The sequence below is a fragment of the Arvicola amphibius genome, chromosome 4 (genome assembly GCF_903992535.2).
Source record: "Arvicola amphibius chromosome 4, mArvAmp1.2, whole genome shotgun sequence".
NCBI classification, from domain to species: Eukaryota; Metazoa; Chordata; class Mammalia; order Rodentia; family Cricetidae; genus Arvicola; species Arvicola amphibius.
This window is the reverse complement of record NC_052050.1, coordinates 35,005,860-35,025,932: the sequence shown is the minus strand read 5'-3', so window position 1 is coordinate 35,025,932 and position 20,073 is coordinate 35,005,860. Positions and strand designations below refer to the sequence as shown.

General features: G+C 39.9%; 1 protein-coding gene across 1 annotated transcript in view; it reads right to left on the bottom strand.

Annotated features, from left to right (window-relative positions):
* Ints2 (integrator complex subunit 2) overlaps positions 1–20,073 on the bottom strand; it is a 52,840-nt gene that overhangs the window by 19,279 nt on the left and 13,488 nt on the right. Inside the window, exons 9-17 of the mRNA XM_038328385.1 lie at positions 19,696–19,821; positions 15,993–16,064; positions 15,790–15,904; positions 13,869–13,937; positions 11,861–11,995; positions 10,675–10,851; positions 9,549–9,657; positions 3,140–3,244; positions 781–945 (exon numbers count right to left, since the gene is read on the bottom strand). Coding sequence (XP_038184313.1) covers positions 781–945; positions 3,140–3,244; positions 9,549–9,657; positions 10,675–10,851; positions 11,861–11,995; positions 13,869–13,937; positions 15,790–15,904; positions 15,993–16,064; positions 19,696–19,821 — 1,073 coding nt within the window. The remainder of the gene's footprint in view (positions 1–780; positions 946–3,139; positions 3,245–9,548; positions 9,658–10,674; positions 10,852–11,860; positions 11,996–13,868; positions 13,938–15,789; positions 15,905–15,992; positions 16,065–19,695; positions 19,822–20,073) is intronic.

Below are 20,073 nucleotides of genomic sequence, written 5' to 3'. Positions count from 1 at the left end.
TGTCTACAGGGATACTAATCTGGAACATTACCCATAACAGCAAGTAGACTGCCATGTTCTACCGCATTTATTTCTAATTTGGGATTAGAATTTTTGGATTTTTCTAAATCTTTTGTGATAGAACACAAAATATGGAAACAATACAAACACGTCAACTAAATACCCAGCATAGCAAAGAATTGGTTCAAAATCCTTACCCCAAATTGCTTACAATGTAAGATTTTAATTAGCCTAGGACTATTACAGAATTTTTATTTAACTATGTAAAGATATGCTGCATTTGTTTAACTATGTAGAGATGTGTTACATTTGTTTAATTATGTAAAGATATGTTGCTGTTTTACTTTGCCTGCCTAAGGCACCTGATTAGTCTAATAAAAAGCTGACCAGCCAGCCAATAGCATAGGAGGAGGTGTAGGTGAGACTTTCAGGCAGAGAGAGTAAGTAGGAGGAGAAATTTAGGCTCAAGGAAAAAAGAAGAGGAGTTGACAGGGAGATGCCAGGGGCCAGCCAGCAAGATAGAGGAAGCAGGAGAGTAGGACATACAGAATGAAAGGTAGTAAGTCACTAGGTAAAACGTAGATGAATAAAAATAGGTTAAATTAATTTTAAAAAAATAGGTTAAAAGAGATAGTGGGACAAGCCTACGCTGAGGCTAATCGCTTATAATCAATAATAGGTTTCTTTATTTAGGGAGCTGGTTGACAGAGCAAAGAAAATCCCAGCTACATAGCACTTCTTTACAGTAGTAATCAGAGGTAAGATGAGCAGTCACTGCACCTTCCTGCAGTTGTTTCGGAGAGTGGTTTTTGGCATTACTAGTCAGGAGCATTCGCCGTAGCAGTGCATCAGTCCCTGTGATTTCTTCTTCACAGATCCAGTCATCCACAATACACAAATGTGGGTAATTAGTTGCTAGAAGACGCAGTAAAGCTGAGTGCAGCCCTTTCAAAAAAACAAAAAACAAAAAACAAAAAACAAAAAGTTAACTGGACTCACTCTTTGAGCTCTCCAGCATCAGAACTTAAGAAACCTTCCGCACATGCAGAGTGAAGACACCATGCTGGGAACTAGGGCAGAAACAACAGTCCAGAGCACTTCTGCAGGTACATACCAAGTTTCAGGAAGTTCTAGGTAGGCTTGGGGCTGGAATCCTAGCTGTTCAGAAGTGGAGGCGGTAAGAGCCTAAATTCAAGGTCTTGCCTCAGATACACACCGAGCCCAAGGCCAGCCTGGCAACTTAGTGAGACATTACCTCAAAACAAAGACTGAAGTGTAGAAAAATGACAGAGGACTTGCCTCACATGTGTGAGGGTCTAAGTTCAATGCTAACAGCTGAAAAGGTTTCTTTTTTTAATTTAAGAAAGCAAATCTGTGTAGCATTTTAAATAAAAGTCCAAGAAAACTAATTCACAGTAAGTTAAGGATGACCCCTTGCAGCAAACCTTCCCCAGCTTTCTTGACTTTACCCCACTGTGTGACTCCCATCAGGAAAGCTGTTTCACATAGCTTGTTTCAGGAGTTCAGAAGAGAAAAAAACAAAACAAAAAGCTTCTCAAAGGCTAAGATTATCATGTGCCACCATGGCTGACCCTCAGGACTCTACACTCAAAAAGGCATTATAACAACCCAAGAGCGCTGAACTTTAAATCTCTAAACACATGGATGACTAAAACTACTCCCAACAGTCAGAGACATGCAAACCATCTACATGTTGTACTCTCTTAAGTAAAACATGCTAATTGGCCAGTGCTGCCGAATGCTGTCCCAACTTTTTAGAAACAGACTATGTAGAGCTATAATAAACATAGCCATCTGGCTAGCCATGTCCAACGAAGGCTCATGCTCCCCTTCCAAACCAACAACAACAATAAAAAAGAAGAAAAATCATAACTTCAAAGACAGAGGAAAACCACATTGAAACATGAAAGGTGGTTTATTAAAAAAACATCAACTTTCTAAAATTATTGCACATCTATTTAATAATATTTACAATTGAACTATTACATCTATATTAATATTTCATGGACTATTATGGAACAGTTTCAAAAAATAAAGTAAATCTACATGAATTGATATGATACTTATCCAAGACTCCAAGAAAAATGACCTCAGAAGAGGCAGAAGTTGAAGATGTAGGTCAGTGATAGAGTACCAGCTTAATGTAAGGCCCTCGGTGCAAATTTCAAATAATGAAAAAAGAAGCATGAAAAAAGGAGGCAGTATATAATATCATTCACATTTTTAATACATTATTATGTGAATATCTATTAGATTCAAGCACATGAAATTGATGTTCTCTAGGCCAAAGACAGCCTGCACCTTTAGGATAAATGGATTAATGAGTTCTTATAGTGTCGTGGAAGTGATACACACATAGTAAAGACTATACTCTGAAATCATTACAAGGTAGCAATATGAGACAAACTCTCCGGCTACAGTCAGGCAGCAGCAGCGGGAAGCTCAGTTAGACTTACAATCATGGGGGAAAACAGGTGCTACTCCAAGGTGCACTGGACTGCTGAGCCCAGTGCCCTGTAGCTTAGAGGGAGCACAAATTTACAGAGATCTCACTGCCTGGGACTCCCAAGCGCCCTGATTAAAGGTTGAGTCACTACACCTGGCCACAAATGCATTTTGGATTTGACATAATTGCAGCTTACAACAGGGGTATGTCCAAATAACCTCATCATAAGATGAAGGAAATTAAAAGTCGTGGGCATCCATACATCGCAGGTGTGTGTGTACCCCAATGCCCAAATATCAGCAATTGTATCTAGGTCACCCTATAAGGAAACAGCTGCAGTTCTCTAGGAGGGAGGTGATCTCCAGGGGTAAAGTAATGGATTTAGTGAGAGAAGCAGAAAGCATTTTCATTCCTTAATTGTCTGTTTGAGTTTTTTTGAGTTTTTTGAGACAGGGTTTCTCTGTAGCTTTGGAGCCTGTCCTGGAACTAGCTCTTGAAGACCAGGCTGGCCTCGAACTCACAGAGATCCGCCTGCCTCTGCTTCCTGAGTGCTGGGATTAAAGGCGTGTGCTGCCACAACTGCCCGGCAAATTTACATTTTTAACACTGACTACAACTTATTATATATCATAACAACAAACTTTAGCAAAGAAAAATAAATAAAACAAATACCTCCCAACTCCTGCTGCAGTCCTTGAGCCTGTCGAATAAGGAACTTGATGGGAATCTGGTCCATTAAAGAAGAAGAATATGATTTGGGTTTCCTTTGCATGGAAGCTGCCAGGAAAAGACAAAAAGTATGAAGTAAGAGAGTATCAAAGAAACCCTTACTTTCAAAACAAACAGGAACAAGACAATTTGAAATTACTTTTAATTCACTTACTATATGAATGCTTTAAAGATGAAAATAGCTATGAAAATAGTGGCTATTAGGGAAAAACAAGGGCAAGATTTAGAAAGTGCCCTGAATTGAAATGTACTGCACTGACAGAACTCAGTCAAGACTTCCCCACGTCTATTAGGAAAGCCCAACGCAGGCATGAACACAGACTTAGAGCCTGACAATTCCAATACAAATTATAAAATACCAGGTGGGTGAGAAAAAAGGGCTGGAGAGATGGCTCAGGAGTTAAGAGCACTGGCTGTTCTTCCAGAGGATCCGGGCCCAATTCCCAGTACCCACATGGCAGCTCACAACTGTCTGTAACTCCAGCTCCAGTGGATTCAACACTCCCACACAGACACATATGCAGACAAAACACCAAGGCACATAAAATAAAAATAAATCAATATATAAAACACCAGGCAATACAGGCACACATCTGTAATCCTAGCACGTGGGAGGTGGAGGCAGGATCAGAAGTTCAAGGCATCTTCAGCTAAATAGTAAATTTATAGCCAGCCTGGGCTACCTAAGACATTGTCTTTAAAAAACAAAAAGAGCTTTGAATACATTATTTATGATACCTGGTGACTATCTATATAAAGGATGTTAAGCAATGTGAATTTGACTTCTTTCTTATGTATATAGTATTTTATCTACACCTATGCCTGTAGGCCAGATCTCATTATGGATGGTTGTGAGCCACCATGTGGTTGTTGGGAATTGAACTCGGGACCTCTGGAAGAGCAGCCAGTGCTCTTAACCTCTGAGCCATCTCTCCAGCCCCTTGACTTCTTTCTTGTCTATATCCTACCTCCTGTTAGCAACATTTACTCTTTTTCCTTTTTAACAAGTCCAACTTAATTCCTTTGTATGCTATGGTCTGACTTTCCTGCCTCTAAGTTTTCATCTCCTTAATACAACCTTCATCCTGCAGCCACACCATTCACCAAATCCTGTACCTCTAACTCCACTCTCAAACCTTTGTGGAATGCTGTGGCCACATACAGTCATGGTCTCTGCCAGCCAATCGCCGTCTCACCTCTAGCTCATTCTTCTGTATACCTTGCATTCTAATTCAAATCTAGGTATTTTGCAGTAAACCATGTGAATATATGAAATTTTCAGGTTACCTATACTGTACAAAAGGATATCCAAATATCCAATATAATTATTTATTCTTTTTCAAATGGCAAGATGTAAATCCTTTTTTTTTTTTTTAAGAATAAGATGTATATCAGTGTTATTCGGGGCTGCAAAATGACTCTATGGGTAAGGACACTTGCCGTCAACCCTGAAGACACAAACCCACTCCTAGTACCCACAAGAGGGAAAAAGAAAACTAACTCTTAAGTTGACCTACTGAGTCCCTTTCTACACTTGTGTCATGGCACAGATAAACACACACCAGTGCAAGATAAAGAAAGAGATGAAATACTGTCTGTTTAGACCAAATACCTCTTAATATAGTTAACCACATAAGTTAGTAAATTATCACCCTAGTTTGCTAAAAATCTTTTACAAACTGAGTAAGAATTTATCAGAAAACAGCTCAAATAACGGTTATAGGTTCCAGTGTCCTGGTTCCAACACTCAGCTTCCCAGTGCCTCCCACAGACTCAGCAGCTATCTCAGCACCACTGGGAAGGGTACATGAGCACAAGGATGTCAACTGCCTGCCTCACAACAAGGACTCAAGCGTTAATTTGTTTATTAAGACTAAGGATAGCGCTAAAGGTCTTTGCCTCAAGGCTTGTGTGGGGCATATGGTGTCTACCTGCTGAGGTATCTTGCTCCCCCACTTCAAGGTTTGTGTGGGGTATGTAGTGTCTACCTGCTGAGATATCTTGCTCCCCCACCATCACCTTTTTGCCCTTTGAAACAGATTCTCTCTGTGGTCCAGAATGGTCTGAAATATGTTTTGGTTTTCTTGTTTCAACCTCTCATGTGGTTTAGCATGCACAAGTCCTTGGCCTCAAACCTCAAAACCTCCTAAAAAACTTTATACTTAAAAAAGATTGGGGGTGGGGGGATAACTCGGTGATTAAGAACACTTGCTCTTCCTGAGGACCTGGGTTTGGTTCCTGGCAACCACATGGTAGCTCTCACTCCAGTTCCAGAAGGTCTGATGTCCTTTTCTGACCTTCTCAGGCACCAGACATGTATGCAGTACACACACATACATGCAGGCAAAACACTCAAACACATAAAATAAAACAACAAATATTTTAAATTATTTTTTTAAAAGATGAAAACTTTTTTACTCTAAGTTTTCAAGATCAACTTAGTGTGAAATATCAGTGTCTAAGTTTCTTGAGAGCTAGGGACTTGTTAGGATAGGGGTTGGCTGGTAAGATGGCTCAGTGTGCTCAAGGGCTTAAGTGCAATCCCCAGAACCCATGTTAGAAACCAGCAGTGACTCATGTCTGCAGTCCCAGCACTAGTCTAGAAGGAGATGGAAGTAGGAAACGGGGCAACCAGTCAGAAGTTCAAGACATGGCCTCAAACACAAGATGGAAGGAGAGAAACAACTCTTGAAAAGTTGTCCTCTGACCTCCATCCATATTCAGACCATTCAAGCTTGTGATGTACACAAAGCTTGGTTGAGAGAATACTTGCTTAGCATGCACAATACCCTGGGGTTGAGTCATGAATGTGGCATAGCAGCAAACACGTGTACTCACAGTATTTGCAAGGTAGAGGCAAGAGAACCAGAAGTTCAAGGCCATCCACTGCAGCACAGTGAGTTTGAGACCAGCTGAAACACATTAGATACGGTCTCAAAAGACAAAAGCTGGCTCAGCAGGTTAAGTGGCTGCCACACAAGCCTGAGAACCTAAGGTCAATTTAAAAACCTACATAAAGGTAAAAGAGGAAAATCAAATTCACAAAGCTTTTCTCTGACACCTCCCCCATACTATGATATGTGTATGCCAATACACACATAACACATACCCGCACAGTAATTTAAAAAAAAAGAGGAAGATAACTTAGTGGATAAAGTGCTCCCTGTGCAGGCATGTGTACCTGAACTTAGATGCTACCCAGAACTCCAATAGATTCAGGCTTGGCTGGAGAAGCCTATATTGCAAAGCCAGGAGGCACAGACAGGAGGACCCAGAAGATAGAGCAAGGCTCTTGGCACCAACTGCTCATTTCTAGACACTTGCAAACATGCACAAATATACATATGATCTACGTAAACTCATGCAAGCAAACACACAGAACATAAATGAAATCAATAATAAAATATATTAAAATTTTAACATTACAAATGCATCATATATACAAAAAGAAAAAAATTTTTTCTAGCAAAATTCTAATAGCAGTTTTACCTCTAAACAATAAAAATATAGTTTAGGTTTTTTTTCCATAAAATTAAAATTTTAAATTTTGTAAAATTTTACTATTTATAAATTTTATCTGGTCTCACTATGTATCTTGGTTGGTCTGGACTTGCTATGTAAACCAAGCTAGCCTTGAATTCAGAGATCTACCTGTCTCTGCCTCCTGGGATTAGAGGTATGTGTTGCCAAGCCCCACAGTTCTGTTGTTTTGGGGTGGTTATTGCTGTTCTTTTAAGAAAAAAAAATGAACAAACATAGATGCGAGTACCGCTCACCCTCCTGCTTCTGTCTGAGCGCTAGTGCTACAGACATGCACACCACGCCCAGGACATTACATGAATAATTTGAAGATATTATGGCTCTACAGACATGTAACATTAGAACATTTCCTTTGTGAATGCTTGGTCTAACTCTAGGATTGACAGCTGTAAAACTTCCAATTTCCTAGCTGGACATGGTGGTTCCTATGTACCAGCTTACTAAGTACCAGACAATGAACAATGAGTCTTGTTCTGCTGGTGACCAGGAGGAAATTTTACATACAGTGGGAGGACAGAGTAGAAGAAGGCAGGAATTCCTCTTCGGGTGACATGAAGCTGGAGGGGGAGTTAAACAAGCCACACGGGAGCCACTGAGGAGTGAGACCGCAGCCAGGCACAGTGGTTCACACTTGTAATTCAAGACTCGCTTGTGAAGTGCAGGCAAGAGGGTCGGGCAAAACTCGGTTACACAGAGAGTTCAAGACCAGCCTGGTCTCTAAGAGACTCTGTCTCAAAAACAAAAAGCAAAATAAATTATATATCTGAGGCGGGCGGTGGTGGTGGTGCACGCCTTTAATCCCAGCACTCAGGAGGCAGAGGCAGGCGATCTCTGTGAGTTCGAGGCCAGTTACTATAAAGTAACTTCCAGGACAGCTAGGGCTACTGAACAGAGAAACCCTGTCTTAAACAAACAAACAAATAATTGTATATCTGATGTTTTTCTTACTAGGTAAAGCAGTATGTTTTGAGATAATTTTGATACAACTATGCAGTACTATGCCCAGTTTATAGCACAGTGTTTTAAGAACACTTGAAATACGAAAGGAATATTCACATTTTAACTAAGTAATAAGTACAAAGGAAATCATTCTTTATTGTTACACATCTTCTTTTGGATGGATATTTAAATCAATGGTATCCTATAAATGTGCACAATTTTTATCTTCTGTCTAAAAATTTTTTAAGTGAACATTTAACTAGAATTCATATACATATCTATGTACATTAATATACTCATGTGTGTATTTTTGAACAAACAATAAATGCATGCATGTGTGTTTTAACAGCTATAACACTCCAATATGGGATTCCACCTAGATTCTACCTCTGAACTTCTGTACCTACCGGGTGGTTGCTAGTGTTCATTATAAAGATTAAACCAAAGGACAATTAGCAAAGTGCTAAACTGCAGCACAATTCACAGGGAGGAATATATTTGAGGCAAATAGTCTCTTGCCTGCAGACAAAACTGTCTTAACACTGTGACATGCTCTGAAGTTCTTCACACCCCTGGAAGACAAGAAACTAGAGCAGAGCAAAGCCCCTAACTGGGGAAAACTTTGTGAAGGACAGCATCTTCCCACCCACCTTTTCACTCATCGGAGGGCAGACTCCAGAGACTGACTGGCTCCAACAGCCCCTCTCAGCATGACATCACTCTCAACAATAGTGACGCGTACCCTTGTCATCTTAGAAAACTAGGGCTAGACAGACAGCTCAGCGGCTGAAAGCACAGGCACCCACATCAGGTTACTCATAAACTGCCTGTACTCTTAACTCCAGGGACAAATGGGAACCCACACATGTGGTGTATACACACACACACACACACACACACACACAAAATAAAAAACTTTTATAAACCCTTCCTGACCTTATTCCCATCACAGTTACCATATTGCTTCTCTCTTTCCCTTTAACAATTCCCCAAAGTGCATTCTCTACTCATGGTCCATAGTACTGAGTCCTCTAGCCCTCTTCTGAATTCATTACAATTAGCTTTTCTTTCCCTTTTCTTCCTCTTTTTTTTTCCCAAGACTAAGTTTCTCTGTGTAGCCCTGGCTGTTCCCGAACTCACTCTGTAGTCCAGGCCGGTCTCACACTCAACAGAGATCCGCCTTCCTCTGCCCCCTGAGTGCTGGGATTAAAGGCGTGTGCCACCATGCCTAGCCTTATAATTAGGTCCTCATCCTACCATTCTACAGGCAAAGTGATCTCTACCGTTCTATGTGCAGACATCAGCTGACCCTCATCTCACTCCCTCATTTGAGATCACCTGACAGAGCTCAGACAGCAGTCATCACTAACTCCCAGCCTCCTCCTTTCGGCATCTAGGACAACATATCGTCCTGGATTTCCTCTACACTCCACTGCTGAGAACCTATCGTAATATCACAATTTTAAATACCATATATATGCAGAAGATATTCAGTCCTGTATCTACTAGGACACAGCTACCTACTCACTGTCCTCACTTCAAAGAAGAACAGACATCTCTACGTATCTAAAGCTGAGCTCCTGATCCCCCGCAAACTTAACCTAGGTCCTACAGGTTCTTTCATTTCAAATGACAACCATTCTACCCCTTACACCATGGCCCAAAGCCTCTAACCTGACCTTCCTCTCTCAAATCAGATTCATTAAAATCAAAAATAATGCAGTATCTTAGTCCCACAATATGATACCAACGGTCTGGAATCTAGCCTAAAAGAACTCCTAGTATCTCTTTACTACCTACTCATTAGATTTCCCTGGGCTATCACACTGACTGTGAGCAAACTACCGGAACCACACGGCTCTGCTGGACTTACCCAAAGTCTTTGTGTTTGCCAGGAGTGCTTCCTCGTAAGAAAGGATATAATAGAGCACCAAAAGCTGCGCCGTGATACTGAAGCGCTGATTAAGGCGGACGCTGTCACCCTGAGGGGATACAAAACTTTATCATAGTAAACCGCAAGAGCTGCTTTCTTTTTTTTTTTTTTTTTTTTTTTTTGGTTTTTTTCGAGACAGGGTTTCTCTGTAGCTTTGGAGCCTGTCCTGGAACTAGATTATCCAGTGCTGCTGCACCAAGCACAGCAGGACTGGGAGAGGACTTTCTGTTTCACTGAGAGGAAGGTTGAGACCACGAAAGGAAACATCGGTTCCTGGTCTTTAAGTTGGGGGAAATGTCACAAGGCTTCAGCTACTGCTTCTCCACAGTACTCCCACCAGGCTGTTTCTCAGAGACTTGAAAGAATGGAAGCACTATATGAAATTACCATAAAGAAAACAATTCATAAAATAGATACTGTATATTTAACTGTGTCTGCACAAACTGCAACTTTTTCTTGGCAAAATAAGGAAAAAGATTTTCACCCAACTGTCCAAAACTAAATCCAAGTGTTATCTTTGATTCCCAGGAAGCTAAACAACACCATGTTGGGTATGCTGAAATGCTCCAAGCCCTTTAGCAGTACCTAATTTTCAAGGTACCCATTACACTTTAACAAGAGGCTTCAACACAACCCCTTGAGCTGTGCACAGTGGAGTAAGCCTGTTATTCCAGTATTCCAGAAACTGAGGAAGCAAGATTATGAGTTTGAGACCACCCAGACTACAAAGTGAGACACTTTCTCAAAAACTATTCATTCAGGAATACATACAAAAGAGGAATAATAATTTTTAAAATGATATATAGAAAAGAACTCTTCAATAGTGCTATTTGACAAACTATTGGTAATTAACACTACTATATGTTTTCTTATTAGTAAGCTAATAAAATTTAATCTCATTTGTGTGTGCATAGTATGTACGAGTTTGCAACTGTGTGTGCAAGGGTTCATACTTATGCATTAATCTGATTTTGAAATCAGAATCACCTATAAGACTTCTAAGGACAAAAAAATAAGGACTAAGCCAGAGATGTAACAGATGTAACAGAAACATTATTTTATTTACCCCAATGACTTCCTGGAAAATGTTAAGTATCTCCTGTTCTGTGACTGGCTGATTTGTGGCTTCAGGATTTGATTTAGATGCTGGAGTAAGTATAGAGTTTATGTACACATCAATCAGAGGAAGTAGCTGAGGGTGGAGTGGAGTGGAGGTTTCACACAGCTGTCTGTAAATCCAGTCCTAGAAGAAAATAGCATTGGATCAAGGCAAAGAAAAAAGAAAAAAAGATCACAACTATAGAACTATGTAAAGCTTTAAACTGTTTTCATATCAGTATACTCACCATTAATTTGGGGAGCTAAAATATACTATACTATCTCTTTTATAGTTGCCTTAAAAGTCCTTATCATTGACTCGGAAAGACAGTGAAAGATAAACGAAAGACAGTGAGAAGCCTGGCTCTGGGTGTACGAAGTTTTTGAATAGTCCCTACTCTGTCTACATTTAGAGATCTGTATGTATCATGGAAGACTTCCCATCAGAACAAGATTGTGGAAGAGGCTTATTTCCTCTGAGAAACACCCTGATTAAGAAAGAAGCTTAGGAGCTGGAAAGATGGCTCAGAGGTTAAGAGCACCGGCTGCTCTTCCAGAGGTCCTGAGTTCACTTCCCAGCAACCACATGGTGGCTCACAACCATCTACAATGGGATCTGGTGCCCTCTTCCTAGCATTCAGGCAAACACGCAGACAGAGTATTGTATATATAATAATAAAATAAATCTTAAAAAAAGGAAGTAACTTAGGTGAGGTGGTTGTAGTGGTGCACACCTTTAATTCCAGCATTCAGGAGGCAGAGGCAGAAGGATCTCTGTGAGTTCAAGGCCAGCCTGGTCTACACAGCAAGTACCAGGACAGGCTCCCAAGCTACACAGAGGAACCTTGTTTTGAAAAATAAAAAAATAAAATAAAAATTAAAAAAAGAGAGAGAAAAAAATAATACTGTACATTTTGTAAATAGGTTATGATATTGTTTTAAAATCTAAAATTTGGTTCTTAATAATAAACTACATTATTAACTTAATAATAATATTAATTAATTAACTACATAAACTAGCAATTTATCTAACTACCAAACATTTTATATATATATATATACACACACACACACACACACACACACACACACACACACACACCCCACAGGAAAGGACTACAGTTACAGTTGAAAATTTAAATGTAAAGTCCTACTTTTATTGACACTTTGTGCTTAGTAAATGATCGACTCCTGAGAAGTTGGTAAATACAATGAATGGGCAGAAACCCAGTAATGTTGGCACTCAGGTTGCTGGTAACAGGGACTCGAACTGCATGAGCTGTGACAACCTAAAAGGGAAAAACAGCATTTTTTTTATATTTAAGATAATAAAATAATAACACATAAAATAACAAACTCAAAATTAGTTTAAGAAAAGGTATAGTGTATAGACTATCATCCATGAGAATGAATGATGAAAATCAACTGGTATAAGTTTTAATTTTTTTGTTTTATTTTAAGACAGGGTCTCATGGAGATCAGGCTGGCCCTAACTCTCTATATCAATAAGGATAATGACCCTGAACTCTTAATCCTCCCATTTCTTTGTCCTGAGTGCTAGATTACAGGCATGTGTCCGAATGTTTTCATGGTTTCCAAGTGACAAAAAAGTAAATTAGGTGTAGACATTCATCTGTAATCTCAGCCACAAGAAGGGCTGAAGCACAAGGTTCACAAGTTCAAGGCCATCCTGAACAACTTACTGAGATTTTTATCGCACTAAGGCTAGGAAAACATCTCAGTGTTAGGATGTTTATCTAGCATGTGCAAATTCCTGAGTACAATCCCCAGTACAATTCTAAGTACAAATCTCTAATTTTCTATTTATTTTTACACAAACTCATCTAAAGGGCTTAAGGAGTAACTCAGTGGTACAGCAGTAGCATAGCATACAAAGGCCAATGGTTCCATTTCCACCACCAAAAAAAAACTGCAATAAAAAGAAATAAGTTCACAAATGCACACGTGATAATGTTAAAAACATAGCTTAGTAGCTGGGTTAATTTACTCTACGGAAGCCCCTTTACCTTTCACATGAATAAAATACAAGACTACCATGTTACTTCTCTTTTGAAGGGTTGCTGTGAGGGCAAATTTCTTTTCTAGTAGTTATATGAGCTGCACCTGCTGGCACACTCCTGAAATCTCAGCACTCAGGAGGCTGGGCAGGAAGACTGCAGAAAGCTCAGAGTTTACAACAAGCTTGGCCTATATAATAAGTTCCAGTCCAGCCGGGACTTTAGAGTAAGAGTCTGTCTCAGGAGGAAATTATATAATATAAAATTATTATATTTTATATTTAATATTTATATTATTATTTTATATTATATAATTTCCTCCTGAGACATATATATATGTATGAATGAATTGACAAATGAATGTGAAAACTAATTTTTACTTTTAGAAGTAACTTACTGAAAAGAAAATTATTCTTGGATTTACCCACAGACAAGGGTGATAAAGCCAAATAAATATAAGTAAAAGACTAAGGAACCAAAGTAAAGACTTAAGCTGTTTTCTCAGAGAAATCCAAATGGTTAGCCCATGTGAATACATCACCAATATCTAAAACCACACCCTTAAGTAACCATTTAAAGTTTTCAAGAATATATAAACTCAACATACACTGTAGTGGTATTTTATTTGTGTTTTAACAAATAAAGTTTGCCTGAACATCAGACTGCAGAGCTAAGCCACTAGGGGCTAGGCAGTAGTGACCCACACCTTTAATCACAGAATTTGAGAGTTCCAAGCCTTTTATCCCAGCACTAAGGAGGTGGAAATGGGAAGGGATATGGCTGGGCAGAGAGAGGAATATAAGGCAGGAGGAGACAAGAGCTCAGTGCAGTCTGAGGAGGCAGTCTGAGGATGGGATCGCCCCCTTTGGTCTGAGGATTCAGTAGAACTAAAAGGTCTCTAGTGTCTGGCTGCACTGCTTCTCTGATCTCTCAGCTTTCAGCCCCTGACATCTGACTCCAGGTTTTATTTAGTAAGAGCAATTAGAATTTGTGCTACAACTGTTTTATAATGAGTTACATTAAGTGAATTATTCACAGAGTTTAAAGATGAAATAAATTATCATTAAAAATTGAAGATGGCAAAAAAAAAAGACCACTTTATTCTTGTAAGTAGTTTAGTCAGTAGCTACACAAAAGGAAGCACCTGCTCGGTAAAGATTTCCTGTGTGAAGACGGTCTTCATCCTGCTCAAGGAGCTTGGCTTAATCACAATCTAGAAGAGGAAAAAGAATTCCAACAGCTTGTAAAACTGTATGAAACACATTTACTCTCATGAATTTATTATCCAAAATGGGTATGATGTACAATATTAATGTTCAAAAGTTAAACTTTTCTTTCACAAATGGCTTCTCAAGCCTGACATAAGAGATGCACTCATATGTGTGCCTGTAGTCTCAGGCACCTGGGAGGATGAGGCAGAAAGAACTAGAACCCTGGAGATCAGAAGCAACCTGGGCAATATAGAGAATGTCTGTCAAAAATAAAGATAAAACATATTTTTTTTTTTTTTTTGGTTTTTCGAGACAGGGTTTCCCTGTAGTTTCTAGAGCCTGTCCTGGAACTAGCTCTTGTAGACCAGGCTGGCCTCAAACTCAGAGATCCGCCTGCCTCTGCCTCCCAAGTGCTGGGATTAAAGGCATGCGCCACCACCGCCCGGCTCGATAAAACATATTTTTAAATTACTTAATAAATAGTACTAACTATTGGCACTAGCTAATAGCTACTACCACTAACTACCAGGGAAGAGAAGAGGTTTATCCAAGAAATGGAGACAAAAAACACACATATTTCATATACATATACACTTTGTCATACACGTGACACTACACACCATATACTTCAAATGGACTAACATTTAAAATCAATGCAGAATTGAAGTATATATAACTCAGTGCTTGCCTAGTATAAGTGAAGTCCTGTGTTTGTTCACTAGAACTGAGAAAAAAGATTTAAATGCAGAGCATAAAGCCACAGGTAAACTAGAAGAAAGTTTAGTAAGCTGAGTGTGGCGACTCACACCTATAAACCAGCACCCCTGTGGAAAAGGCAGGGGAATCACATGACAGGTTGAGCCAGTCTGAGCTACAAAGTAAGTCCTTCTCTCAAAAAAATCAAAAAGAATGAAAGAACTAGCTTTACTAATAATCAACAAAATATAAAACAAGTGGGACCATTCTTCACCAATCAAATTTGTAGGCCAGGCATAGTGATGCACGCCATTAATCCCAGCACTCAGGAGGCAGAAGCAGGCCAGTCTCTATAGGTTTGAGGTCAGCAAGGTCTATTTACCAAGTTCCAGGACAGTCCGGGTTATATAGAGAGACCTCATCTCAATAAATAAACATATAAATATATTTAAAAGAAAAAGATAAAAAGAACGGGGCTGTCTAGGCATGGTAACGTATCAGGAAATCAAGGGCCCTCATGCATTAATGTGAACAATGATACTGGAAAAATCTCTATGAAAAATAGCCTGACAGTATTTAGCAGACTCACATTTTTATTTAGTAACTGCTTTCCACAGTTTTATCTTAAACAGTTTGAGAAATATATGATACAGATGTATGACTGCCTATGTGTATATTTACATAAATGAGTTTATTCATTTAAGCTTTATAATAAATTAGAAAATCTACGTAGAAAATAAAAAAACCATTGAGACTAGCAGGAGTTCCAAGCCAACCTGTCTCAATCAACAACAAAGAGGACTGGAAGATGACTCAGCAATGGACTGCACCTGCAAAGGACTCAAGTTTGGTGCCTAACACCCATGTCAGGTGGCTCCCAGCAGCTTGGGACTCCAGTGCCACAGGTTCCCGTTCCTCCTCTGGCTTCTATCAGCAGTTGTATACATGTACACATATGCACATACAGACACACACACATACATAAAGTTTGAGTAAGTGTTCTAAAAATTCCCATTTTTCTAGGAATTCTTTAATAAAACTTCAAACTAGCAAACATTTAAAACTACTTAAAAGAACACAATGTATTTATTTTATAATATGACAGAATGTTCAGTTTAGACACATTTTCTTTCAGAAAAAAAGATCATTAAAAATTACCTTCATGCCCAGAGTGGAACAGACTAAGTCAATGATAGCACTAAGCTGGTTGCTATGGAAATACATGGCCACCAATAACAGCATCTCCCCAAAAGAAGCAGAGACACCTGATGTACTGTCAAAACAGAAGAGAAACTGTGAATTTCCAAGGAGGAGATGAATAAGAGCTTTCTGAACTGAGGGGACACACACTGCTTCCTCACCTCTCAAAGTACGCCTCCTCTTTGATCATCCAGCTGAGCCACACCACCATCAGCTGCTCCTGCTCCGGTGTGCTGTGGAGACAATGCAGCAGCAGCCGTGAGCCAGACAGCAAGAAGAAAGCAGTCTGACAACATTTCCCCCTTATTTTTAAAGATTTATTTGTTCTTACTTTACACGTATGAGGAATATGCCTACTTGTGTACATTTGTACTATGTCATGCCCGGTGTCCCTGGAGTCCCTGGAACTAGAATTGCAGTGGTCCTGACCACTATGTAGATGCTAAGAACTGAACCCAGTCTTCTGCAAGAGCACCAAGTGTTATTAACCACTGAGCAATCTCTCTAGTCCTCAAGTTATTTTTCCTAGGAGTTATTTTTCTCCTTTATTTTGAAATAGCAACTCAAATTAATGGTTTGCTAAACTGGACCATTAATTATAATTGAAACATGAGACAGTTCTAGAACTCACAGATGAAGGATTTGGCTTCATGAATCTAAACTGTCAAAATCTCAAATCTTAGTATATTTGCAAGGTGGAGAGAGTGACATCACCTCATATTCCTTTGAAAAACAAAGGTCTCTGAGGTTAAAATGTTAAAAGAACTGTATTAAGGACTGATCACTTACTCCACATAGGAAAATAAAAATCTGATGTTAAAACGCATGCAACACCTGGGCCAGATTTAATGACTTTAATCCCAGTACTCGGGAGACAGAAGCAGGCAGATCTCTGTGAGTTCAAAGTGTACAATTATGTAAATTTTCTGATATGCTTTTTTTTTTTCCCCAAAAAGAATAAGCAACATGCAGAAGACTATGGGATGGGAAAATTCAATGACCATCTCTGAAAGAAGTCACTCAAGAAGAGGTGTTAGAGCCAGGCAGTGGTGGCACATGCCTCTAATTCCAGCATTCGGGAGGCAGAGACAGGTGGATCTCTGATGGAGGATTCCCATTGGCTAATAAAGAAACTGCCTGGCCCATTTGATTGGCCAGCCCTTAGGTGGGTGGAGTAGACAGAACAGGAAGAAGGAAGTGAGGTAGATGGCTCAGTCAGATGCTACGCCTCTCCTAAGTTAGTCAGACCGCAGTGCCTCTCCTCAGAGAGAGAAGCCAGACGCGATGAAGCTCCAGCCCAAGATGGACGTAAGCTAGAAACTTCCCGGTAAGACACCACTTCGTGGTGCTACACAGATTATTAGCTATGGGTTAATCAAGATGTGAGTAAGAGGCTGAAAATAATGGGCCAGGCAGTGTTTAAAAGAAAACAATTTGTGTGATGTTATTTCAGGGCATAAGCTAGTCAGGAGGCCTGGAACTGGGCCGCAGGAACGCAACCTGCAGCTCCTCACTACAGATCTCTGTGAGTTCAAGGCCAGCTTGGTCTACAGAGTGAGTTCCAGGACAGGCTCCAAAGCGACACAGAGAAAGCCTGTCTCGAAAAACCAGAGGAGGCTGGAGAAATAGCTCAGGGGTTAAGAGCACTGACTGTTCTTCCAGAGGACCCAAGTTCAATTCCCAGCACCCACATGGCAGCTCACAACTATCTGTAACTCCAGGGATTCTAACACCCTTACAGACATGCATGCAGGCAAAACACCAATGCACATAAAATAAATATATATATAAAAAATAAAAATAAAAGAAGAGGTGTTAGACAAAGAAACCCCAAGGGAAGAAAACTGTCATCAAATTAACTCAGGAATATTTCCTAGAACTAAGGGACATCTGTCTGTATTAGCAAGGACCGACTGGGTGCTGAGGGTGATACAAACTGGGACAGGATGTGAAAGAGCATGTGCAATCCCAGAAGCGGGGGGCTGAACAAGAGCTCTGCAGTGAAGGCCAGGCCTCCCAGAATGGCTGTCCCAGATAAACAAAATCAAAACAAAACAGACAACAACAACAACAAAAACACTGAGAACAAATATTATCCTGAGAAATATTATCTGAGAAAGATCTAACCCTACATGTTTGCACAGTGAAAGAGGACACCTACAGGGAGCAGGAACTGGGATGATGTTAGGGAACCATAACAACATGGGAAGTTAGAAGACAATGGAACACACATTTTCAAAATCCTCAAAAGAAATTACTTCCTGCTTAAAATTCTACTTGCCACCAAACCATTAGCCAAATGTCAGAATGGAGGCCTTTTCAGAAATCCACCCCTGCTCTGAAGAATTTACTTCCCACATGTCTGCTTTCTAAAGATGCTCAATGAAGAACAATTTCTGTGTACAGATGCAGAACACTAGATACAGAGGGAACTAGACAAGACTGGAGCAGACAACACTGCCCTGGGCAAGATTTCTGAGAAAGATTAAACTGTCTGACAAGTCCGACTAGGTCCAGAGATTTCGCTACATTTTGTTTCTCTGTTGTTCGGTTTTGTGTGTCTGTGTTTCTTTACTTTGTTTTGTTTTGTTGTTATTGATTTTTTGAGACAGGATCTCACTATGTAGCTTAGGCTAGTCTCAAACTCATGGTAATCTTCCAGTCTTGGTCTCCTATGGGCTGGGATTAGAAGCATGAATTACCACAACTAGCAAAATTTAGTTTCTCAGGCGGTGGTGATGTACACCTTTAATTCCAGCACTCGAGAGGGAGGGGTAAGGTGGATCTCTGAGTTCGAGGCCGGCCTGGTCTACAGAGTGAGTTCCAGGGCAGCCAGGGCTACCCAGAGAAACCCTGCCTCAAAAAAGAAAAAAGGGAAAAGAGAGAAAGAGAGAGAGAGAGAGAGAGAGAGAGAGAGAGATCTAGTTAATTGTTATTACATAGACCACCAGGAAATTTAAAACAAAACTATTTTAAAAGAGAGATAAGTAATTACTTAGTCATAATTGAGCTCTCAATGTTTACATATTCAGAATACAAATATAAACAACTATATGTTGTTCAAATTAAAATTATTCTAACTGTACTAAGATAACAGAAGGAAAAGAAGAAAAGGGAGATATGTAGTATTTCCAGAGAGAGAAAAAAATAGTAATTGTTCATCTTTGAGAATGGGAATTCAATTAGCTAATACCTAGAAGGGTCATTACCAATGAAGTAGTGGGGCCAGTGAGATCACTCAAGAGGTAAAGGCATTTGTCACCAAACCTGACAACCACAGTTCCATCTTTGAAGCCCACATGGCAGAAGGAGAGAAATGACTCCTGCGAGTTGTCCTCCGACCTCCACACATACATCATAGCACTGGTGTAGAAATCAAACACACACACACACACACACACACACACACACACACACCCCAAGGAGCGAAACACAAAATAAACAGGTACTGAAGTTTGTAAAAAGTTTTTAAACAATGTACTAGTAAGACCCAAAACTACTCAAGAACTAAAAGATATTATCTCCAAAGAAGAAAAAGTAGGAAGGAAAGTTATAAGCCTTTAAAAAAAACTCTTGAAGAACACTGACTTTTTAAACAATGTTCAGCAGAGACTCTGACAAAGACTAGTAAAACGGTAGTATTCAGGAGATGCTGCTGTCCTTCCACTGAAGGGGACCATGACTGTCCATGCCTAAGCCAGTCTCTGTGGCAAACTTTTAATAACATGCTCTACACCCTTTCTGGTGGCAGCATACATGCTAGGCAAACACACTACCTACACTGCACACTCGCCCCATACATACATTTTGATAAGTAAATAAAAGCACATCTTGAATGAGAAGAGCGACTACACGGTAAGGTACCTGACAAGTGTAGAAAAGGCCAGCAGCATACAGAAGGAAAGGGAGACAAATCGAACCCCAGCCGGTGTGGCAGGTGGGCGGCTGGTCATCAACTGCAGCAACTGCTCAGCTTCTTCTTCAGTTGGTCTGCAAGGAGAAACACAGTGAGAGTTTACACTTATTTATTTGCTTATCTACTTTTAGTTCATGAAGGAAGTGAGTTTTCCAACATTTTAATCCTTCAAGTACAAACTTTTTAACATCACTTTTAAAAAAAAAATACATTCATCCAGGCAGAGTTGGCTCACACCTTTAATCCCAGCACTCAGGAGGCAGAGGCAGGTGGATCCCTGTGAGTTCAAAGCCGGCCTGGTCTACAGAGTGAGTTCCAGGACAGGC